This window comes from Balaenoptera ricei, chromosome 7 (genome assembly GCF_028023285.1).
Source record: "Balaenoptera ricei isolate mBalRic1 chromosome 7, mBalRic1.hap2, whole genome shotgun sequence".
NCBI lineage: Eukaryota > Metazoa > Chordata > Mammalia > Artiodactyla > Balaenopteridae > Balaenoptera > Balaenoptera ricei.
The window spans coordinates 76,792,839-76,819,360 of record NC_082645.1 but is presented as its reverse complement, the minus strand read 5'-3'; the positions used below and the strand labels follow the sequence as shown (position 1 = coordinate 76,819,360).

Sequence of the window (26,522 nt, the reverse complement as noted above, 5' to 3'; positions counted from 1 at the left end):
TCTGGGCTTCCCTGGTGGCACAGTGGTTAAGAATCTGCCTGCCGATGCAGGGGAAACGGGTTCGAGCCCTGGTCCAGGAAGATCCCACATGCCGCGGAGCAACTAAGCCTGTGCGCCACAACTACTGAGCCTGCGCTCTAGAGCCTGCAAGCCACAACTACTGAGCCCATGAGCCACAACTACTGAAGCCCTCACACCTAGAGCCCGTGCTCCACAAGAGAAGCCACCGCAGTGAGAAGCCTGCACACTGCAACGAAGAGTAGCCCCCGCTCGCCGCAACTAGAGAAAGCCCGCGTGCAGCAATGAAGACCCCACACAGCCAAAAATAAATAAATTAAATAAATTTAAAAAAAAAATAGAATATCTGAAATGAAAAATTCACTGGGTAGACTTAACAGCAGATAAGAGATGGCAAAAGAAAGGATCAGGAAATTTGAAGACAGATCAAAGGAAATTATCCAATGTGAACAACAGAGAGAAAAATGATTGAAGACTGAAAAAACACTTCAGTGACTTATGGCAAAACAAGCAACCTAACATATATGTAATTTGAGTCCCAGATAAAAAATATGAAAGTAATGGGGTAGGGACTTCCCTGGTGGCGCAGTGGTTAAGAATCTGCCTGCCAATGCAGGGGACATGGGTTCGAGCCCTGGTCCAGGAAGATCCCATGTGCCGCGGAGCAACTAAGCCCGTGAGCCACAACTACTGAGCCCGTGTGCCTACAGCCCATGCTCCACAACAAGAGAAGCCACCACAATGAGAAGCCCATGCACCGCAATGAAGAGTAGCCCCTGCTTGCCGCAACTAGAAAAAGCCTGTGCACAGCAACAAGACCCAATGCAGCCAAAAAAAAAAAAAAAAAAAAGTAATGGGGTAAAAATATTCAAAGAAATTATAGCTGAAAATTACCCAATTTGGATAAATGCAACATTTTACAGATTCAAGAAGGTCAGTGAACCCCAAGCAGGAAAAATGCAAAGAAATCCACAGCTTAAGTACATTAGATTCAAACTGCTGAAAACCAAAGATAAAGATAAAATCTTCGAAGTACAGAGGAGAAAAAAAAAAGATGTTACAAAAAGGAGCACCACAACAAATGATGAATATAACTTCTCATCATAAGCAATGTAGAGCCAGATTACAGTGAATAACATCTTTTAAATGCTATAAGAATCCAGAATTCAATTATATCCATAAAAATTTATTTCAAAATTGAAGATGAAACAGACATTTTCAAAAAGAAAGCTGAGATCTGTTGCCAACATAATTACATTATTAAGAAATGTCACCACATGGAAACTCAGATGTATAGGAAAAAATGATGAGCACCAAAAATGGTAACTATGTAGGTAAACAGGAAAAAAAAAAAATCTTTTGAAAAATTCTCTTATTTCTTTGAAAGGTAACTGTTTAAATTTTAAAAGTAATATTTAAAGGTGAGGTTTATTTTTACGTAGATGTAAAATATATGACACCAACTATGTAAAGGACGGGGTGGTAAGTGGAATTATACTTGGAACATTTTTATAGTTTATGTGAAATGGTATCCTATTTTTTTTTAATTAATTAATTAATTTTATTTATTTTTGGCCGCATTGGGTCTTCGTTGCTGCACGCAAGCTTTCTCTAGTTGTGGCGAGCTGGGGCTACTCTTCATTGTGCTGCGTGTGCTTTTCATTGCGGTGGCTTCTCTTTTTGTGGAGCACGGGCTCTAGGCGTGCGGGCTTCAGTAGTTGTGGCATGTGGGCTCAGTAGTTGTGGCTTGTGGGCTCTAGTGCGCAGGCTCAGTACTTGTGGTGCACAGGCTTAGTTGCTCCGCAGCATATGGGATCTTCCCGGACCAGAGCTCGAACCTGTGTCCCCTGCATTGGCAGGTGGATTATTAACTGCTGTGCCACGGAAGTCCCTAAAATGGTACCCTATTAACTCTAAGTAGATTATGATAAATTAAGGATGTATAATGTATTCCCCAGAGCAAAAAATAAGGCAAAGCCAATAGAGGAATTAAAATTAAATATGAAATTATATTCTTTTAACCCTAAAGAGGCTGCCTCTCTCCCAAAACGAGGAACAGAGGAACAAAACTGAGAAGGAATAGGAAAACGGTAGACCAAAACACAACCATATCAATTAATACATTACATAGACTAACTGTTGCATTTGAAAGGCAGAGTCCGTCAGACTGAATTTCAAAAGCAAAATCCAGAGATGCAAAGATGTGGCCAACAAGGTGGAGTAGGAAGATCCTGAGCTTACCTCCTCCCATGGGCACAACAAAATTATAACTATTTACAGAGCAGCTATCGATTAGAATGAACTAAAGACTAGCAGAGATCTACAACTAAAGATATAAAGAAGGAACCACAATGAGATGGGTAGGAGGGACGGAGTCGTGGTCTAGTCAAGACCATGCCTCCAGGGTAGAAGACCCACAAACGGGAGGATGATATCAATCACAGAGCTTCTTTCCAAAGAGCATAGGGTCTGAGCTCCACATTAGGATCCCCAGCTTGGGGGTCCTGCACCAGGAAAGAAGACCCCAGAATGTTTGGCTCTGAAGGTTAGTGCGGCTTACTTTCAAGAGAGTCAGAGGGCTGAAGGAAATAGAGATTCCACTCTTAAAGGGCACACACAAAATCTCACACACTCCAAGACCCAGGGCAGAAGCAGTAATCTGAAAGCAGCTGGGTCAGACCCACCTGCTGATCTTGGAAAGCCTCCCAGAGGCAGGAGGCAAATGGAACTCACCTTGGGGACACAGATACTGGCAGTAGCCATTTTAGGGAGCTCATTCTACCACGTGGGCACCAATGCTGGTAAGCACCATTTTGGAATCCTCCCTCTAGCTTATTAGCTTTGGGACGCAGTCCTGCCCCCAGCCACCAGCCTGTCAGCATCAGTACTGGGACACCTCAGGCCAAGCAGCTAGCGAGGCAGGGACACAGCACCACACACCAGCAGGCCAGCTGCCACAGGACCCGAGTCGACAGCCCCCTTAGGACCCGGCCCCATCTACCAAAGGGCCCGGGATCCAGCTCCCCATACCAGTGCATGGGCACTAGCCCTGGGACATTCAGCCAGCCATTGGAACTGGTCCTGGCACCAGCAGGCAGAGACCAACTCTAGGACCCCACAAGGCCCTGTAGCTGGAAACCCTAGGACCCAGCTCTGCCCACCAGGGGTCAGACAACAGACCCAGGACATCTTGGGCCTGGGCCCATACACCAGCCCTGGAAACTCTAAGCTCTGTACCCAGAAACCCCAAGATGCAGCTCTGCCCACCAGTGTGCTGGCACTAGCCCCAGGACCCAGCCTCACTCACCAGTGGGCCAATACCTACTCTGGGACACCCCAGACTCCACAGCTAGCCATGTCAGGAACTGGGCCCACTCACCAGCAGGCCGACAGCAGCTTTGGGACACCACAACTATACAGAAAGCTGTGTCAGGAACCACCTCTGCCTACCAGCAGGCAGACACTAGATCAAGGAACCCCAGCTGGCAGCCAGCCACCTGGAGACCCAGCTCCACCCACCAATGGGCCAGGACTAGCCTCGGGACCCCCCAGGACACCATAGCCAGTCAACTCATGACCTGGCCCCATCTACCTGTGGGCGGCCCACACCAGTAACCAGAACTCCTCTGGCCATACCAGGACCTGGCCCTGCCCACCATCAGCTGGCACCCTTTGTATAAGGCAGGGCATGGCGACCAACTGGAATGGGGCCAGCCACAACCACCAGCACACCCACAGTGGTCAGCCCACCACAACAGAAGGACCCACACAACCCACATAGAGGGCACCACTAAAGCATATAGCTCTGGTGACCAGACAGGAGTGTGCTACTGGGTCCCATAGGATGTCTCCTAAAAAGGCCACTTCTCCAAGATGGGGAAATGGAATGAACCTACCAAATACATAGAAATAAAAACAGCATATTAGGCAAAATGAGGCAAGAGAGAAATATGTTCCAAATGAAAGAACATGATAAAACCCCAGAAGAACTAAGTAAAGTGGAGATAAGCAATCTATCCAATAGAGTTCAAGGTAATGATCATAAAGATGCTTAAAGAACTCAGGAGAAGAATGGACAGACACAGTGAGAAGTTAGAAGTTTTTAACAAAGAGTTAGAATATACAAAGATAACCAAACAAAGATGAAGAATACAATAACTGAAATGAAAAATACACTAGAAAGAATCAACAGTAAATTAGATGATACAGAGGAACAGATCAGTGAGCTGGAAGACAGAGTAGTGGAAATCAATGAAGCTGAACAGAAAAAAAGAATAAAAAGAAACGAGGACAGTTTAAGAGACCTCTGGGAGTCTCTTATGTCAAGTGCACTAATGTTCTCATTATAGGGGTCTCAGAAGGAAAAGAGAGAGAGAAAGGGGCAGAGAACATATTTCAAGACATACTAGCTTAAAACTTCTCTAAACCTGGGAAAGGAAACAGACATCCAGGAAGTCCAGGATGCACAGAGAGTCCAAAACAGGATCAACCCAAAGAGGACCACACCAAGACACACTGCTATTAAATTGGCAAAAATTAAAGATAAAGAGAGTATATTAAAATCAGCAAGGGAAAAGCAAGAAGTTATGTATAAGAGAATTCCATAAGGCTATCAGCTGACTTTTCAGCAGAAACTCTGAAGGCCAGAGGGAATGGCATGATATATTTAGTGATGAAAGGCAAAAACCTACAACCAAGAATACTCTACCCAGCAAGTCTTTTGTTCAGATTTGAAGGAGTGATAAAAAGTTTGACAGACAACCAAAAGCTAAAAGAGTTCAGTACCACAAAACTAGCTTTGTAAGAAATGTTAAACACAACCAATAACTTGGCGTGGATGTGGAAAAAAGGGAACCCTCGTGCACTGTCGGTGGGAATGTAAACTGGTGCAGCTGCTATAGAAAACAGTGTGGAGATTCCTCAAAAAATTAAAACTAGACCTAACATATGATCCAGCAATTCAACCTCTGGGTATTTATCCAAAGAAAACATGATAAATATAACTAACATCAATGTATGTTGTATATTAAAGGCGTTAAGAAAGTAAATCCTAAGAGTTCTCGTTCCAAGGGAAAAAAATATTTTTTTCTAATTCTTTAATGTTGTATATATATGAGATGATGGCTGTTCACTAAACTTACTGTGGTAATCATTTTACGATGTATGTAAGTCAAATTATTGTGCTGTACACCTTAAACTTATACAGTGCTGTATGTCAGTTATATCTCAAGAAAAAAAACAGAGTAGATGCCTAAAAATTTAAAACATTAATATTTTAAATGAAGTGACTACTAATATTTTAAAAATTATCAACATTTAGAAAATGCACTTTGTCAGAAACACCTTCATCTTCAGTATAGTTGAATATTTTTGTTTCACTTTCACATTTACTTTTGCTTTTGCATACTGAAATAAGTACAATGTTCTTTATTCTGCTAATCTATGCTAAGCACAATTTGCCAAGCTGCTTTCAAGTATTTAATCAATTTCCTATGCAATACTCTGGTCTAATTTCTTAGGGAAAAGCACCAAGAGATGGGCAATGGAATCTTTTTCTATCAAAACATCACTAACTCTCAGGGGAAAAAGTACTAAAATTCAATGAAGGATTAAAAAAACCCTTTATAATAATTAAAATTTATTTTAAATCTAGGAACATAAAGCACTATCCAATACAGCAAAATTAAAATGCAGTCCACTTAAATAAAAAAGTAAATTCCAGCTATATGTGTCTACAAGAGTTACACAGCACAGGGGAAAAAAAAGACAGATAGTTTGAAAGTAAAAGAATGGAAAAGATAAACCATGCAAATCGTAAGCATAAGAGCAGCTTATAGTAATATACGATGAAACAAATTTCAAAACAAGAAATAATACCACAGATAAGAGGAATATTTCATGATGACCAAAGGGAATCACTAGGAAGGTGTACCAATCACAAATGTGCATGGATCTAATAACAACAAAGCTTCAAACTATGTGAAGCAAAAAATTACAGATCTAAAAGTAGAAATACATCCAGAATTACAGTTGGGGACTTTAATGCCCTTTCCTTAGGAACTGACAGAATTAGACCAAAACATAAAAATCAGTAAAGCCTTAAGAAGATTTTAGCAATACTATCAACTACCTTGACTTAATTGTCATTTTAGAACACTACATCTAACAGCTACAGAATTCAGATTCTTTTTAGGTGCCCATTCTTCAAGATATGCTGCTGGGCATAATTCTCAATAAATTTCTAAAGATTTAAATCTAACAGTATTTTCCCTGTCCATGACAAAATTAATTAGAATTCAGTAGCAATAAGATATTTAGAAAAACTCCAAATATTTGGAAACTAAACAACACAGCTTTATTCATAATATCCCATATCTGGAAAGAACACAATGTTCATCAACTGGAGACTGAGAAAACAAATTGTGGTATACTTATACAACTGAGTATTACTTACTGATTAAAAAAGAATAAACTATATGTATACATTCAACAAACATGGATGAAAACTACAAAAATATTTTGTTGAGGGGAAGAAGCTGGACATAAAGGAGTACATATCATTATGATTTTATAAATAAGAAGTTTAAGTACTGGAAAAACCAAGCTAGTGTGACAGAAATCAAAATAGTGGCTGAGAATGGACACTGGCTTGTAGGTGGCATTAAAGAACTTTCTGGGCTGATGGAAATGTTCTATATTTTGTTTGCAGTGGTGGTTTCATCGGTGTACACATATGAAAATGCACTGAGCTATATATACATTTAAGATCTATGCATTTCACAGCAGCTAAATTTTACCCAATTTAAAAAACCATTTAAGGTACAGGCAACTAAAAAAAAAAAAAAAAAGGAAATAATTAAATAAAACAATAAAATAAGGAGTCAATTTCAGATCTGAGGAGTTCCTTAAATATGTGCTGTAACATCAACATAGAAGAAGCAATTCCCTGAGAACAACAAAAGAAAACGTACATACATTTAATAATTATATACTAGTAAAATTAAGATCACTATAATAAAAACACTCAAAATAAAAATTATATGATTAAATTTGTAATGGTTTCACAGCTAAATGTTAATTTTTTTGTTACTATTTATCTCTCATTTTAGAGTCAGCAATAAAAAGACAAATTCAAATAAACTGAACACATCCAAACCGTCTAATTTAATTCAATTTCAAACAAGATAATGGACCTTTTAAATTATACTGGGTAAGGGCTTCCCTGGTGGCACAGTGGTTAAGAATCCGCCTGCCAGTGTAGGAGACATGGGTTCGAGCCCTGGTCCGGGAAGATCCCACGCACCTCGGAGCAACTAAGCCCACGTGCCACAACTACTGAGCCTGTGCTCTAGAGCCCGCGAGCCACAACTACTGAGCCCACATGCCACAACTACTAAAGCCCGTGCGCCTAGAGCCCATGCTCCGCAACGAGAAGCCACCGCAATGAGAAGCCTGCGCACCGCAATGAAGAGTAGCCCCCGCTCACCGCAACTAGAGAAAGCCCACACGCAGCAACAAAGACCCAACGCAGCAAAAAATAAATAAATAGATTTATTAAAAAAAAAAATTATACTAGGTAAAAAGAGGTCTTTTCTTTTTGGTTAACAATAACAGAAGTAAAATGAAACTTCTGGGGCCAAAGACAGCAGTCTGGTATAGTGGTTATATCAACCCTTTTCTAAAAAATTGAGATGCCTGGGTCCCACCCTCAGAGTTTCCAATTCTCCACACCTAGGCTGGAGTTGGGCAGCACTGTCTTTAAAGAGCTCCATGGGTGATCCTAATATAAGCCCAGAACTGAAAACTACTGTGTTCAGCTAAGTGTACTGGCTAAGAGCATAGACCTCAGAGACAGACAGACTGCCTGGCCTGTCTTTGCCATTTAGTAGCTCTGCAAACCTAAGCAAATGATTTAACTTTTCTGTGCCTCAGTAAGCTCATCTGTAATATCTAGATAATCTACATCTACTTCATGGTTTTTTTTTTTTTTAAGGCTGCACCACGCAGCATGTGGGATCTCAGTTCCCTGATGAGGGACTGAACCTGTGCCCCCTGCATTGGAAGTGCGGAGTGTTCACCACTGGACGGCCAGGTAAGTCCCTCTACTTCATAGTTTTGATGTGAGAAATAAAATGAGTTTTAAGTACTTAGAATAGTGCTTGGCACATAGTAAATGATAATAAATGTTTGCTATCATTATTTTCTATCAAGAAACACCTATCTTATAATGAACGGGGCACACAATTGACTAAACGTTGGTAATTATTTGAGCAACCTTGCTAAAAAATTCTTTAAATGCAGTTTTAAAATTGAGACTAGAAAATGTTATTTCTAATCTTAAGAAACTGGTTGAGTTCCATTGTAGATAATATATATACATTTTTAAGGAGAAATTTGAGTAGTTATGTACTAGGAAATAAAAATGATACTATTGGGAGAATGGAATTAAATGTTAAAAGTGAGACTAAAACACAAGAAACAAGCACGTTATGTAATTTGTACTCAGCATATGTTTGTTGGATAAAGAAGTGTTTGCTGGATGAGAATGTATAAAAGCCTTTATTTCGCTGTGAACTAGATGAATGAAAAATGCCTCTTTTGGTTACTGACCAGGCCACATTCATAATTTTTTACGTTATTTTCTCCCATTTCCGCTTAGAATCTGAAGTTCTGGATTATAAAACACAAAATTTTCAATACAGTTACCTTCAATAAGTATATAAATAAGTATTTTTAGCTCTTGGACATTCAAACTCAAGATTTTGCTCCTACAGTGGAAAATGAGTTCAAGATGAAGGTTACCATTTGTAATTAATTATAATGTGCAAATTTTCACATATGGTACTAATCTTTTGATTTATTCAAGAAGTCAATTTAATTAGTTCCTTGGGAAATATAAAAAGTTATGTCCGAAGGAATATTAAGTAAATGTTAAGTAAAAACAGCTGTTATCTTCAACTTTATATCATTAAGGGATTTAGTAACTTGAACAAAAAATATTAATTCTGATTTATCAGTAATCAATTCAAATGTTTCTGTGTCTCAAGATTACATGTAATTATAAAGTTTATTTACCATTTTTCAATAATATCCCAATTACGGTATTGTTCTAAGTTATTTTAAGTAGAAATATGTTCATAGCTACTACAAATGAATGTTCAAGTTCACATCAATTGACTGAGATCCCAGTGGGAGGACACAGTGGTTTCTAATCCACTAGAGGAAAGGAAAAGAAAGCAAGGGGGAAAAAAAAAATCCAGAAAGGAAAAATTTTAAAATGTAGGTACCCTCTATAGCAAAGTCTATCCTAAGCTCTCGGTAGAAAACCCTGATCCAATGTCTTATTCAAAACTGTTTGAACCTTCCATGATCTGACCTGCCTACCCCATCTTTCTTTATCACACTCCCCCATAATCCATTCCTGTGGGCATCTGTGGGGTTATGGGCATCTTTCAGTTCCTCAATAATGCTGTTTTCCTTCTAGCTTCTGGGCATTCTTACATGCTGTTCCTTCTACACAGAAAATTCCCTACACCATTTTGATTAATTTCTATTCAGGGAAGCACTTCCTGTCCCATAGATATGATTAAGTCCAACTGCTAAGTGTTTTCATAACTCTTCTGTGTTCCTTTTATTTAAAAACTCTTCATATTCTATGATTACTATTTGTTTAATAGTGTCTTCCTCACTAGACGGCACTTTTATGAGTAGTAAAAGTATGTTTTATTTATCATTTATCACTGTATCTGAAATGACTAGCTAGAGTACATAAGGCCTTGTACACAGAATGTCCTCAGTAAATAGTTCCTAATTGAAAGAAACAAGGAAGGGAAAGAGAAGGGAAGGGAAGGGAAGGAAGCAAGGGAGGAAAGAAAATAGGGAAGGAAGGGGATGGGAAAAAAACAGGAAACAAGAAGAGAAAAAAAGGGAAGAAAAGGAAGAATGGATGGAAAGACTGATTATCTGTAAAACAGGAGTCTACTCTCATATCCCTTAACACTCCTTGTAGAATTTAAGACCATGGAAAGAATTCTAAGATAAAGACCAGAAAAGAAATGGTAGTTAGTGTGATTCTTGTGTTATAACATTTTTACTCTACCTTTTCACTAATCCTGATTTTGATTCCCAGACCCTGGCTCTGAAAGATTCTAATAGAGCTTTCTGTGACATACAGTAAGCTCTCTGATCCCAAGATACCTATATTTTCTTCACAGGTTTCTATTTCTGGCCTCCAAATTAAATTTAACCTTGAATAAGCAAATGAAAAATAATATCAATCACAATAGAGAAATTTCCTTTTCACAGATTTAAAAACTCTGATTAACATCATGAACAATTACTTACTATGTGCTAGTCATTTATCTTGTATCATAACACACAATATATCTTATTTAATCTTCACAACAATCCGGGAGATACTGTCCACACATTTTTACAAAAAGTTATCAAAGAGAGGAAGTGAGGTTAGAGCACAGGTGTAGCTTCAGAGGCCTGCTCTTGACCAACAATGCCTCTTTTGTATACCTTATGGCAATAGAGAAAATTCTGAATTCCAGAATATTGCCTGATGATTAACAAATTTTTAGATGAGACCTATTAATCATAACCCTTGTACCTTAACACCTTGGGGCCTGCAAGGAGAAACAATGCCGACATTCCTTGAAAGGGAACTGGAGTAGTACCTGCTATTGTGAGGCTGCAAGGGAACAGCTACCTTGAGCTGTTGCAATGTCCATACTTCCATGAGAACTGGGAACATCTATGCTTTTTTTTTTTCTTTTCTCAGACAGCTCTCAATTCATCACCTCCCTGGTCAATGCAATTCAACTTTTGAGGGCTTGCTGTATTAAAACTCAAGTGCTCTCATCTTTAAACTGAATGTGTCATTTATGTAAAACAAAAGATAATTAACAATGTGTGAACCTTATTTGCATCCTAATTCAAATAAACTTTTAAAAAATTTGACATTTATGAAATAATTAGAAATTTGAACAATGAAGATTAAGGAATTCATGTTTTAGAAAGTGATAACAATTTGTATTATGGCTCTGTTTAAAATAAGAGTATCTTTATCTTTTACAGATATATATTAAAAAACAAAACACAACCACCATCCCCACTTAAAAAAAAAGATAGAAGTTAACTTGCAGAGGTTTTGCCTATTGGTGTGTTAATAGTGGTCTTTATTACTTTAAATTAACAGTGTCTTTATAAGATTGAAAAGCTAATGAAAAAATTAAAAAACAATTGGTCAAGTATCCATGTAGTTTATCACCAAATATAAACTCTGGATGACAGGTTACATTTTAAATTTTTTCCAGATGTTTGACACAGTATTGCGATGCCTTAGGTCAGGGGTCCCCAAACCCCGGGACACGGACTGGTATCAGTCCACGGCCTGTTAGTAACTGGGCCGCAGAGCAGGAGGTGAGTGGCAGGCAAGCGAGTGAAGCTTCATCTGCCGCTCCCCATCGCTCGCATTACCACCTGAACCATCCCTACCGGCCCCCACCAGTGGAAAAATTGTCTGCCACGAAACCAGTCCCTGGTGCCAAAAAGGTTGGGGACCACTGCCTCAGGTAATAATATGTGACTGAAGTATAATTGCACTCTTTCATTTTCTTGTGAGCTAAATCACTCAAAACATAATATTTTTTATTTACAGCAAGTGCCCTAAGTCAATTAGAAACACCCCTCATATTTTTTTGGAATATTTATTCAGATCATCTGATCTAAAAATGGCAAATAATATGTAGTTATTTTAATCAAAGAGATCAAACCACCTATTTACCTAGCCCCCAAAACCCACCATAGTTTATAAGTTGTCAATAAATAAAAGATTTTATAAGAAAGCTGTGAGTTATACTGAATAGGAACAGTATTAACATCACTAAATTAAATCTGTAACAATGTTACAATTTTTGTATTGTGTTACATATTTTAGAGACCAATTTAAAAAGGGAATAGTCAAGATCTTAAAAACACCACTGTTCTAATGCAAAAGGTTAAAAAAGAAAAAGTCCTGTCATAAGATTAACGTAAACATAAAAAAGAAATAGAAGAAAATGGTAGTTTTTAGTTAAGAATGGAAAACCTTTAACTACAAACTTAAATCAGAAAGTAGTTAAGGCTTGTACCAAAATAAAAAACAAACAAACCCCATAAAAACCTCTAAATTAACAAAAAAGTGATGCCAAAAAAGGTACTTTAGTCAAGCCAAAAGCCGTTTTCCATTCTGCTTTTCCATAAATAAGTTAAAAAAAATTTTTTTTAACCCAGTGAGTCATATAGAATGGAAATATCTGAGCATTCAGGTCCCATGAAAGCTCTGGAAACTTACTTCAGTTTTTCCTCTTCACTCAATGTCTTCCACAGTTCTTCAATTTGTACTGTTGCATCTTCCAAACTGGTCTTGGAATTGTCTGTGAGAAACTGAGCACGATGATCTTGAACAAAAAGGGCGCTTGCTGACATGGGTTTCTTGATTACTCGATTGCTAATTAAATCATAAGCTGTAATCTGTCCAGATTTGTTATCTACCACATTTGATTTTTTGTTATAGGAACTTTCACTGAAATTCTTTTGTTCAGGACTTGGGTTATTATTATTATTACTTACTTTACATGCTAAACTTTCGTAAGGCACTAAAATTTTCACAGGTTCAATGTTTTCTCCTCTTGAATCTTTAAGTGCATTTCCCTTGCTCCAGTCATCTACACAAATTTCCAAAGACTTCTCGGGAACTGCTTCTTCCTCATTTTCCCCACTCTCATCTATATGGCCTTTACTGCCATTTTCTGATTGGGCTTGCTTAACAGAACCTACAAAACAAATTTCACTATATTCCTTTTGGGTGTCCTCACATGATAAATTATTCATTGGGATCTCCTGAAATGTATTTCCACTCTTCTTATCAATGCTAGAATTTTCACTATTAAAATGATCATCATAATGGTCACCAGTATGCATCTGATGATTCAAACAATAATTAGTGTTTTTCCCAGATTTATCATTATGCACATCATTCTGGAAAGGAATGGCTGAAGTATCAACATTTGGATAATTATTTCCAGATGTTTCCATCGTAGTAAAAAGCACATCTGTTTCTGTTGTTTTACTAACAACCATGTCATCTGAGGAAACATCTGTTTTATTACTTTCATAAGAATTTGTACGAGGTAGTGATCCATAATAAGTTGTCATCAGATTTTCAAGAGCAATCAACACAGATTCCTAAAAATACAAATGAACAAATGTTAGAGGAAATTATGAAAATAATATTAAAAAATCTACAGAAACAAGCAAATCTTTTTCATATGAAAATGGTTAGGACTGCGTAAGTTTATAAATAGCATAAATACAAAAAAAAATCTGAAAAAGATTACCTTATTCTGTAATAATACTTGACTTTTATCTGGTGTTAAATTCACATCTACATCAGCTGTAGGAACATCAATTTTCAGAAAGAAAATGGGATACAAACGAGTAGATTCCTTTAGGCATTTCAAATTGTAATAATGTCGGATTAGCTAGAAATATATGTAATGAGTGAAAGACAAAAAAGAAAGACATAAAAAAAGATAGTATAGCCATCTTTAAAATACCACCAAAAGAAGCATATTTAACTGAGAAACTGAGTGGTTGTAACTGCTTATTAGGAAAAGTAGTATCTAAATAGTAATGCTCATTTAGAGTCTTTGAACTTACATAAAGCACAAGCATTCATTAAGAAGTACAAATATCCAATGCAACTGGCTTCATGGTTAAAAGATCATAGTGTCATGGATATTTTGAAAGTCCTGGGTTCAAATCCAAATTGTGTTACTTCCTCGTTATGTGGTCTAAGATAGTCACAAACATTTCAGTCTCTTCACTATAAATAAGGATAATAATTCACCACAGAACTGTTGTGAAGAGTCATATGTAAGGTACCTAGCACAATGCTTAATAAATGATATTGTATCTATTTTTCCTTTTCCTTATTTTGGAACAAATTCTTAGAAGTAGTCCTTATAAGAAGCTGACAAGTGACAGAGTTTTTATTTCTGATCCAAGTGATACTTTTTCTTAAAAAGATTACCTTTAATATATCTTTTTGGTGTACTGGTCGACTGTTTATAAAGATGAAACTCCTTTCTGGGGTTGAAAGACTTGTGAAAGAGTGGTCTGCATCGTGCTTTGGAAGAAATCCACTTAGATAAATCTATAATTGTAATAAATAATTACAGAATTGATATGCAATGTCAATGATAAATGTGATTCCACGGGTCTGGCTATATACATTAAGAGGTATAAAAAAATTGAGACTTCCCTGGTGGCTCAGTGGTTAAGAATCCGCCTGCCAATGCAGGGGACATGGGTTCGAGCCCTGGTGTAGGAAGATCCCACATGCCGCAGAGCAACTAAGCCCGTGCGCCACAACTACTGAGCCTGAGTGTCACAACTACTGAAGCCTGCACGCCTAGAGCCCGTGCTCCGCAACAAGAGAAACCACCGCAGTGAGAAGCCCATGCACCGCAACGAAGAGTAGCCCCCACTCGCCGCAACTAGAGAAAGCCCGCACACAGCAACGAAGACCCAACGCAGCCAAAAATTTAAAAATTTAAAAAAATAATAAAATAAGTAAAATAAATTAAAAAGCCTAAACAACACTGTATATATTTTTTTAAAGGTATAAAAAAATTAACAAACAAATGGATTTTCATCTTAAGGTCTAAAGAGCCATATATTTCCTGATAACCATGTCATGAGCATTAACCTTAAATAAATTACTGAAGCGTGTTAAATTGGTGTTCTCAGCCTCTGACTCTCCCTTTTTGCAATTCTATTTTAAGGAAAAACTGGCATTCATGAGAGTTTCACCAACGGGCATATATCCTATTGTCATAGGACATACAGCATAAATACTGCTCTCTGCTCAACCTGATCTTCTTTCTGTCGTCTAAATATTTCTTTCCTCATACTGTGACTTTCCTCTGGCTCTTTATCCTTTTCTTTTCAGCCACCATTTTCTGTAAAGAAGTGGCTGTTTCTATCTTTATTCTGAGTATGCCAGGAAGTCAATCTGACTGGGTTTTCATTACTGAGGGAAAAAAAAAATCTTTTACTCTTTGATACATTGCAGCGTTGTACTTTATCTTCATTTTTGTTTAGAGAACTATTTTACATATGTTTGAAGAGGGAGAAAATAAAGAAGAATCCTAGAGAAAATACCAGCGAGAAGACTGACTGATTTAGGGAACAGAAGGCAAGGAAAATGCTCCTACTTTTACTTTTAAAGGTAATACAGAGAATTGTTAGGAATACTGGATAGAGCCAGACTGACATGATTTAAATCCCAGCTCTACTACTAGTGTGATCTTGGTCAAATTATTCAAAATACAGGCCTATAATAATCTCTTATCTGAAACAACTGGCATCAGCTGTAACCTGTTAAGAAACAGTAATAATGGGAAAATTTCAGCTTAGGTTTAGAAAAGCAAGAGTATCAGTGGGGGTGCTATTTTTAGTTAAGCAGAAACCATGAGGCTCCTTACCAATGTATTCTGCAGGCTGCCACCTATGTCTATGGCTATCCCTGCCCTTGGAAATAAGTGTTTAAGGAGATGCAGTACCAATTTTAGAACACTAAGCACATTACCGTCACAGTGCCAAACTGTGCCAATTAAAAAAAGTTAATAAATAAACCTAGATAATCCATTATAAAATGAAAATACTTAATTAACTGTAAAACTTCACAAGACTTATAAATGGTTGTATAATTTACCAAGTAACATGAGACCCTTCTTAAAGCACCTGCTGAGCATCAGGGAGAGCCTGTTTAGCCCCTGAAAGACTTATTGGGCTTGTTGATGGAAAAAAAAATACCCAGAATAGGGAAGAATGAAAATTAAAATGAAGAAAAAATTGGTAATATTGCTCGTGTTTTCCTTCCACACCATCTTGGCTGGCCACTGAATAAATACTATTACTTCCGAATACTGAGCTTTAAAAATGGCTTAAGACAACCTTAAGAGCTAACAAACTGTAAGTTATATGGAATAGTAAAATCAAATGGCAAAGTCTTATAAAATGCTATAAAAAGTGAAAATCCATCTAGTTCGAGTGAAGAAAAATGTCTGTAAGAGACCAAATCAGTGCAACAAAATAAAAAATTAGATAGACCTTATAAGATTCTATACCCAACTATTAACTAAATAGCAAAACAAAAATCAAAGGCAAAATATAAACAAATAATTCTCCCCTGATTGTCCTTCAGCTATGGACCCCTCTCTCCTTCCCTTCATCTCCAATATTCTATAACCTGGCTTCTACCTCAGTGACCAACTCCAATGGACACTTAGTTCTACCCTTACCTGACTCTCTACAGACCCTGATGCCAATGACAACTCTCTACTTTGAGAAGCATGACACTGCTTCAGCCTTCTCTTTTGGTCTTTCTGTTTCCTCTCTGACACTTCCTCTTTAGTCTGGTTTGCTGGTTTCTCTCCCTTTGCTTACAGCCTATAATGATGATGGTCCCCCTGAGTTCCATCATCAGACCCTTTTTTCTTGCTCTCTACTCTCCCTGAGTAATTTCATTCCCATCTATACACATACACCAGTGATGCTAAGATACAGATGTAGAACCTTTATTTCTTTCATCCCCAAATGCTTACTATCTTTAACTAGCTGTCATACAAATCTTCTCAATCTCACCACATTCAAAACTTGATAAAATATTTAAGCTCACTTCTACCCTGCTGTCCAACTAGCTCCTCCTATATTCCTTTACCATGATAAACAGCCCTGCCCCCTACCCAGTTTGTCAAACCCATCTCTTCTTCTCTGCCCCGATTCTGTTGAAGTAACCTTGACGTTCTCCTCTTTCGGTAAACCTCTAGAACCCTATGGGAATTATGTTTCTAAAGTAAAAATTTAAGTACTTCTGATCAGGACAGTGGAATAAATTCACACTTATTAATAATTCCCTTCTCTCCATCCCAACTGCAAATACATAGCAGTGATAGATAAAATAAATTTTTACAAAAATTTTTAAAGACCTAACCATTTAAAAATAAGACAAACATAAAGATGTTTTGAATGCTAAACATAACAGGCAGTGATGGAGGAAATCAAAAGCCCTTATGTGCTCTATGATCAGAAACCAGCTGTATCAGAAAAAAAAAAATTGTAACGATGTGTGATTATGGATGTAACTAAGGCTTACTGTGGTGACCACTTCACAATGTATACATATAACAAATCATAACAATGTACACTTGAAACTAATATGTCAACTGTGTATCAATTAAAAAAAAAGAAAGAAAAAAAAAGAAACCAGCTGGCCAATTGGAAATTCAATTCTGGTATGGAAATCACATATAGTTAGGGGATTTAAATCAGTCTTTCCCTTTGAAATGGGCAAATTTCTCCTCCCACCCCCACAAATGTTTAAAAAATACTGTGACCACTGTTTGGAGCTGCTTGCAAGGATCACCAGAAAGAACAGAGACAACTCCAAAACCAAAAATAAGGTTAAGCCAAGTCAGCTAGGAAAAAGGGTCTGCAAAATCTTGGCAGGACAAAAGGCATGAACTACTAATATTAATACCTAGTTTTGAATTGGAGCTGGGAGGGCAGCGGTATCTGCCAAACTATGGGAAGGGAGGGGAAAGTGGGAGGGAAAAACAAAACAATAAATCTGCATTCAAAGTGATTTTGTAAATTAAAATTTTAAAGCATATAAAATAGCAGAGAATGAGAGAATATTCTCTCAGGAATAAAAATGATAGAGCAATATGAAAATGACTGAAATTAGTATGTGTACCATGCTTTTAAAAGAGTAAATAAAAAACCATTATTATTTTAAAAAAACGCAGAAGATAAAGAAATCAAAACTGGTACCTATAAATCAAGTTTAGAAGAAAGAACAGAAAAGTAGATATTGTTTTGGTAATAAAAATCAGGCAGCACTGAGGAATTCACCCAGAACTTAGCATGGATTGATGCAGAGCTATCAAAGAGAAGATAGATGTCAAAACAAACAAACAAACAAAAAAACCAACTTGAGGAGTTCCATCAAACCAACAAAGCCACACTGGGAAACTCCATAAGAAATGCCACCACAGCAGTGGTGCAGCTGGGATCACCATCCATAATTAGGAGATTCTTCCCATATGGAGTTGCTATAGATAAGAAAGGGACCCTCAACATTATAGAAACAGATATTATGAAGATTTTTCTGCATCCAAGGTTCCCAATGACTTATGCATCTGCCACCCCAGTCTAGTGAAGGGCCTTGGTGGCCAAGTTTCACAACTTGAATGTATGCAATGAGGACAAAAGTGAGGTGAGAGGGGCAAACATTAGCAGTTGGTAAACAACTTAAGATTGATTTTGGCTAGGAATGACAATGGGTCAAGGAAACTCTGAAAGCCCAGAAAGCATGGAATGGTGATGGGTAGCTGGTGGCAACATAAATACAATACCCATTTAGACACACAGTGCATGAACAAAAGAGAGATTTGGTTGGATGATCATTCCCACTAGAGAGACACTCAAAAGTCTGTCCTTCTGACAACCCACTGAAGTGGTACTACTCAGCAACACATGGTTTCCAAGTTCCCTCATTTCCCCCATGCAAGAATAACCACATGAAGGTGCAGCAAAGTTTTGGTTATCTGTCAAAGATTACCAGCAGCCCTTGTACAATTCTATCTCAAGAGAAAATTTAAAAATCAATGGACATGGGGCTACCTGGTGGTGCAGTGGTTAAGAATCTGCCTGCCAATGCAGGGGACACGGGTTCGAGCCCTGGTCCAGGAAGATCCCACATGTCGCAGAGCAACTAAGCCCATGCGCCACAACTACTGAGCCCACGTGCCACAACTACTGAAGCCCGCATGCCTAGAGCCCGTGCTCCGCAACGAGAAGCCATGCCAATGAGAAGCCCGTGCACCGCAAGGAAAAGTAGCCCCCGCTCGCCGCAAACAGAGAAAGCCCGCGCGCAGCAACAAAGACCCAATGCAGCCAAATAAAATAAAAATAAAATAATAAAATAAATAAATTTATTAAAAAAAAAATCAATGGACATGCACAGATCTGGCAACATATCTCAATACAGATCAAAGAAAAGAAATCCCAACTGCAGGACTGACTCATGTTCCAATCACACATGGAATCATAACTAACCAAGGTCTAAATCAGTGCTTTTCCTACTTGAATATGCACTCGGAGACCGTATTAAAATGCAGATTCTCATTCAGTATGTCTGGGATGAGGCCTGAGATTCTTCACCTAACAAGCTTCTAAGTAATGCCAATGCTGCTGGTCCTCAGACCAAACTATGACAGGTAGAATCTCTAAAGCACAACACCACAGATATCATGTCTGGATCTCCTGTCACAAGCTTCCTGGGTTACCAGCATAGGCAACAAAGTTCCAGGAAGCCACAGGGAACCCAGGGGAATTTAGACAGTACCCTTATTATCCCAAGTCAGCCACCATGACCAGTCCAAGGTGGCACTAGTGTCTAAACTATTAATTAAACAACTATTAAGAGAGCTCTGAAAAACAGAACCCATGTCAGATCATGGCCACTAAGGGTGGCCTGAATTGTTCCTCAGGAGAGAGAACTCTTAACACATTAATTGAGCGCAAGCTCCCATCCAAGACTCTAATAAGATGATAATTAAGAACTCAATACTGCAAAAAAGGATAGGAGGGGAACTAGTAGCAGAAAAGAGATTGCAACAAATTATAAAAAAGAAAAGGAGAACAGAGAAGTCATAGTAATGTATACTCCATATAAGCTTTCAACTTTTAGAATGAATCTTCAAATAAAAGATGATTACATAATTAAAAATCTTCCAACAAACAAAAGATGGTTACATAAGAAAATAGGTTATTAAGCTAGATAACATGAAAGTGGAGCTGACATGACTGAGAGGGAGAAGAGCGGGTAGAAGTAAGATTGGGAGTGTTAATAACCTCATCCAATATTACTGGGACTGAAGAAGACTGTCTGAAGCTGACAGATCAAGAAAATAAAGCTGGAATACATATCTAGGATGGGAAAGGGAAAACAAAGGTAAGAGAGCTCAACTTCTTTTCTTTCATTGTAGAAAGTAAACAGATGAAGATTCTAAATTGAAAATCACTTAAAAAATTAATGTAGCCACGATACTTAAAATTAAACAATAAATAGAAAAGATAAAAACAGGAAGCAGGGCTGGGAAGAGAGGTTTAATATGAGCTCTGTGCGTATTTTCTTTTTGTACCTTATACACATACTTCGTTAAAATTTTAAAAGAAAAACTTCTTGCAACACCAACCCCACAAAAAAGAAATAATTTAACAGTTTCATTGGTAAATTAGAATTATTAAAGGACATTTTTGTTGTATACCTGAGATTCTTCAGAGTGGTACTGAAAGGGTTCCATGTTGCCCATAACAGCAGTCCCCAGAACAGACATGAGAGCCATTTTATGATCTGATACTCTAGTTTTCTGCCAAATAATTGCCTAGGGACAAAATAACACAGACAACTTTTGACACAATTTGGATTTAGTAAACTCAAGTACTTATACAATTTATTGCTATATTTAGCATTCATCCCTAGCTTATATATTCCACATCATCTATAAGATGTGCATGTCTGGGGCTTCCCTGGTGGCGCAGTGGTTGAGAGTCTGCCTGCCGATGCAGGGGACACGGGTTTGAGCCCTGGTCTGGGAAGATCCCACATGGCGCGGAGCAACTAGGCCCGTGAGCCACAACTACTGAGCCTGCGCGTCTGGAGCCTGTGCTCCGCAACAAGAGAGGCCGCGATAGTGAGAGGCCCGCGCATCGCGATGAAGAGTGGCCCCCACTCGCCGCAACTAGAGAAAGCCCTCGCACAAAAACGAAGACCCAACACAGCCAAAAATAAATATATAAAAATAAATAAATAAATAAAAGATTACTATTAAAAATAATAATAATAAAACAAAATTTTAAAAAAAAAGATATGCATGTCTGACAGAACTCCGTTTCCAAATTTTAGTAGCCAAATATGCTGCAGTGTAGAATCTATTTTAACTTCCCTTAACCTCAATTTTCTTCTCTCTATAAGACGACTAAGAATAATTATCTCCCCGAGTTATTGGAAGATGAAAATATATGATGTAGGCAAACACATAGGCCGGTGTCTGGCATAAAACAGTTTCATTAAATATTAATTCTCTCCCCTCTTCTAATCCTAAACTTCAGAGTATATACTTCAGAGTATATTTAAATTAAATCGCTACTCCAAGTAAAGTATTACTGTTTTATTGAGGACAGACACCTATAAGATTTCTGTGAATAGTCAAACTGGTATAAAAATTTAGGATAATGCATGCTTTTTAAAATTACCTTTATAATTACCTTTTATACACAGAAAACTTTAAAAAAGCTAACTGAACCTTACAGACATAAAAGCTGAATAGTGAGCTTGGATTTTTTTTCACTGCAAGCATCTAGTAGGGTAGTTTAAGAGAAGCATAGTCCAGAGAGACTGCACCAAAGTTTGGCTGTGAAGTGTATGATCAGGTACCACATACTGAAATTTTTTCAGTTAATAAGGTCCAATTATAGTCAAATCTCTTGAGAAACCACCAATACAGACACATATCATTCATTCAACAAATATTCACTTAGAACCCTCTAAATCCTAAAGAAAATGTGTAAAGGACTTAGGAGAAAACATCAACATTCAAGAGGCAGACAGAGGAAGAGGAGACTGAAAGGATTGGCCACAGAGGCAAGAAGAGTCACAGGACAGTATGGTGCATAGAACAAGGAAGTTTCTTTAAGAAGAAAGAAGTAGTTATGTGTGACCAGTGTTGAGGGACCAAGGTAAAAAAAGAGATGTGGCCATAGGATTTAGCAATCAGGAGGATGAGAGCAGTTCTAAGGAAGCAGAGTAAACGAAGCCAAATTTTAGTTACTAGACAGTGACTATAGGGGGAACATATGAAAGAGACAGCTCTTTTAGGAAGTTTGGCTGTAAAGTGAAAGCAGACAGCAATAACCGGAGGCAGGTGGATCAAGGGAAGCTCTTGATGACACACTTGAACAAAAAGCAGTAAGGGAAGAATGGGTATACAAACAAGTAGGTTTGTAGAATCAATGGAAGGAAGTTGAGAAAGTTCTCCTTTGTTCTTTCTCTCTCTCTCTTTTTTTTTGTAATGTAGAAAGGTTATTTGTTCCAAGTAAAAAGACACTGATTTAAATATTTGATTGTAGAGAAGGTTTAAAAGAAAGAGAGACACTCTGGCTAGATCAAAGGATCCTAGCCAAACAAATTCCTTAACATGACCAGGAACCTATGTAGGCAGGAAGAAGTACTAACAATATTATGTATAATAAAATGAAAGGGGAAGTAAATGAATTCATGTTGTTCTCTAACTGGCATGTCAGGGGATAGCAGCAAAGGGCTGTTCTCTTCTGGACAAGGTGACAATAGTCACTGACTCTGCTTCTTGATATGAATCATCTGTAAGCCACTTTTGTTTTTAGAATCTCAAAGACCAACCTGCTGGGGAAAACAGATAGTGTAACAACTGCTCAAGAAGACAAATTGCCCAGTATTTAGTGCAACAGGAAAACCTTTTACCTATTCCCAGGGTTTTATTAATACTAATCAAGTAGGAGTTACGATTTATGAAGAACTTACTTACTAGGCACTACTATTCTAGAAACCATTAATTTTCACAACCATTTCAGGCAGGTATTATTATCTCATTTTCCAGATGCAGAAATTGAGGCTCAGATTGATTTAACCAAAGAAACAGAGATATTAGATCATGGAATCATGATTTATACCCTAACCTTTCTGGCTCCAAATTTTTACTTCGCTAACATCTCTCTCCTCTCTAGTCAAGGATAGTAATAAGTTAGAGCCAACTTCAGACCCTAATTGGGAATTCTCAAATACTGTCTCTGACAAATGCATTTTCATGTATGAGTATGTGATATGTTATGAAATCTCCAGTTGTTTGAGGGTATTAATACATTCTCAAAACAAAATTATTTTAAAAATTCATTTCAAGTTAAATAAATAATTTACCTTTAGAAGAGGGCAAGGAGAAAAATCAGGGTCTCCAAATCAAAGAAACCACACCAAAATAACAGAAATCCAAAAAAGACTGGGAGCTACTCTTATAGCATCCTGAAGTCAGAATATTTTTGAGAGTGCAGCTTGTCAGTACCAACCTTAACCTTATTATGCAGATCCTTATACCTAAGGATTTCTAAATTTCCAATAATTTTTATTTATTAATATTCATATAAATACAGATGTGTAGTAATTAGTCCCAGCAAAATGACAGAACTAGAATTTAGGTACTGTTCTGTCCTAGATGCCAACTTTTCACTGTCTATTGCTTTGAAAGTGATCTGAATTAGAAAAAAAGGACCTAAAGTACATGAAATCAAATAGAAAAATAAATTGTAAACAATTAAAAAATTAAGGTATAGGATCAATGTGTATATTTCTAAAAAAAATTATGTTTTGGTAACTACATTTCCACTTAAAGGACAATACACTATTTAAAACTGGAACTGCTCCAGGAAACATGGGATGTCACATAAGTATTTTTAATCTTTATTTCAGCACATATTATAATATATAAATGCTCTGGCTAAATTAAAATTTTTGGAGAAACTTCTAAATTTATTCAGCAAACATTTTATTGAACATCTACTTTGTACCAGATTCCATGCTAAAAGCTGGGAATACAAAGATAGAAGGACAAGGTCCCAGCTTTCAAGGAGCTAAAAATACAAAAGGAAAGTAAGGTATTAAAATAATTATAATGCATTATGAAAACTGCTAATACAAAACACAGTGGGAACACTGTAGAAGAAACCTAAGTCTACTCCACAGAGCAACTGCATGTGCGGTGAGACTTGAAAGGAGTCTGCCACCCACAAATTACGGGAAGGGCATTCCTGACAGGTAGAAGAGCACATGCAAAGGTATGGAAGCATAGAAAATATGCCTTGCTGGAGATGAAGCTGGACAGATAGACAGGAACAAGATCATGAATGACCTAGCATATCATGCAAAGAAGTTTATAGTTTCTCTTATATGCAATGCAGAATCAATGGACAAATCTAATTGGGAAAATGCCATGATCAGATATGGATGTTAGAAAGAGATCTTTTGACCTTGAGGACTTTCTGCTAAGTGAGGGAAGTGAGACAAAGACAAACACTGTATGATATCACTCATATGTAGAATCTAAGGAAAAACTCACAAAACAGAGTAAAATTGGTAGTTACCAGGGCATAAGGGTTGGGGGGATAGGACAGATGCTATTTAAGGGTACAGACTTGCAATGAGTAGTAAATAAATCCTAGAGATGTAATGCACAGTATAGTGAATATAGATAATAATATTGTATTACAATCACCAAACTTGCTGAGAGACTAGAACCTAATTATTCCAACCACTAAAAAGAAAAATTAGTTAATGTTATAGAGGTGCAATTATTGCTACAATGGCAATCATATTATATTCAATAATACAGTATCAAGTCAACATGTTGTATACCTTAAATTTACACAATGTTTTATGTCAAATATATTTCAATTAAAAAAAAGAGATCTTTGGCAAGAATGATTTAGTGAGAACTGAAACTAAAGCAATATGGATTTAAAAATGTGACTGTAATAATCCAACTCAGAGATTCTCAACTTTTATTGAGGACACATAAAATGGATGAGGTTCACATTCGCAAAATATTCTCATAGATACTGACGATTGTGTGTTTTTCCTGGCACACTAGCTATAACACTATTGCTTTCTCTTCCACTCACAAAAATACAATGGAATGCAAGTCAGTAAAAGTGACATTTACAGGATTATTTATCTTATTTTTTTAAAGGTAAAACATTTGCAAACTTTGGTATTTTACTAATATTAACACTGTGGCTGAGAATCACTGGACTGGGTAACAGAACCAAGCACACTGCTAAGAGTAAAAGAAAACAGAGATAGACTAAAGGATATGAAACAGACTTGATGTGATTTGGTGACTCACTGCATGGGGAGAGGAAGAAAAGGAGAAGAATCAGGAATGTGATTGAATCCCTAGTACCAATAACAGCGTCAAGTACTCAGAAGGGCCCAGTAAACGATTTGTTGAAGGAGTGAGCAAATGAATACATTTTTCTAGAGAAAAGTAACCCTAGTGGAGTTGAAAACTAGCTCTTTATTTTTAAATATTAAGACTGCTGGTTCTCACACCACTACATGGGTTAGAAATTATAGTCTTTGTCTATTCCTTTAGGAAATCCAAAACTTTGCTTTTCCTTCTTTTCTTTAAAATAATAGTTTTATCCTGATAGAATTGACACATGATACAATTTAAGTATACAAGTATACAATTCAATGGTTTTTAGTATATTTACAGAGCTGTGCAACTAAATCCCCACAGTCTAATTTTTAAAAACAATTTTATCATTGCAAAAAGAAATCCTGTACCCATTAGCAGTCATTCCCCATGTCCCTGCACCTTCACCTTATGCAATCACTAATCTACTGTCTCTATAAATTTCCCTACTTTGGGTATTTCATATAAATGGAATCATACAATACATAGTCATTTCTGAGTGGCTTCTTCACTTATAGCATAACTTTGTCAAGTTTTATCCACGCTGTATCAGTACTTCATTCTTTTTTTAAAATCCGGTTTTATTTAGCTACACAATGCTAAAGACTTTACAGACTGTCTCAGGTGTATCTTACAGTAATGATACAATTTAATTTACACAAAAGGATAAAACATAAAACACATGAATTTAGTTTTGAGTTTATAGTAAGGGAAGAAGCTAGCATAATATTATATGATCTAAAGAAAAAATAGGAGCTAACAAATTCTGTAACTGAGTGTTAATTTGCATGAGATGATAGATTCTCCAGATGAGGGACTTCAATGCTGTTCAACTCAGAAATTTAGTGTCTGTCACATAACGAATATTATTTACATGTTTTAAAATGAGATGGATGTAGAAAGCCACCAGCTATATACTCCACTAATGATGATTCTAACTCAGCTCAGGCCACAGGCATTTCCAATATTCTCTCCCTTAGTTATGCTTCTAGATGGAGGATAGAAATAGGTGACTGAGGTTCTTTCCAATTTCTATAAACAGATACTGATAAAATGATTCCTACCAAAAAGTTACAAATAATACTGACAGCAGCAAGGCTCTTTGAAAGAAGATCATTTTGAATGACACTGGTTCCTAGTTCTGTTTATCTTTTTCTTTTTCAAGTGAATTTTGAGCCACTGCTTTTTTAACACTTCTGAACAATTTCAGCTTAGATATAATTTTTATGCAATGCTGCTGAATTCTGACCATTAAACACAATGTGTTTAGGTAGGAATCATATTAAGTCATTAGTGTGCTTCATTTCATCAGCATCTGGGATAGTCACTGATCAGCTGGTTTAACTGCTTTCCTATGTAAAAATGTGCAGAGTTCCTTTTATT

General features: G+C 37.1%; 1 protein-coding gene across 6 annotated transcripts in view; it reads right to left on the bottom strand.

The window, feature by feature from the left end:
- PMS1 (PMS1 homolog 1, mismatch repair system component) overlaps positions 1–26,522 on the bottom strand; it is an 85,090-nt gene that overhangs the window by 13,540 nt on the left and 45,028 nt on the right. For 4 of the 6 annotated variants that reach the window (XM_059928333.1, XM_059928329.1, XM_059928335.1 and 1 more), the window contains exons 7-10: positions 20,406–20,522; positions 14,099–14,221; positions 13,404–13,547; positions 12,359–13,251 (exon numbers count right to left, since the gene is read on the bottom strand). In XM_059928333.1, coding sequence (XP_059784316.1) covers positions 12,359–13,251; positions 13,404–13,547; positions 14,099–14,221; positions 20,406–20,522 — 1,277 coding nt within the window. The remainder of the gene's footprint in view (positions 1–12,358; positions 13,252–13,403; positions 13,548–14,098; positions 14,222–20,405; positions 20,523–26,522) is intronic. The other 2 variants (XM_059928334.1, XM_059928330.1) reach the window with 1 other exon arrangement.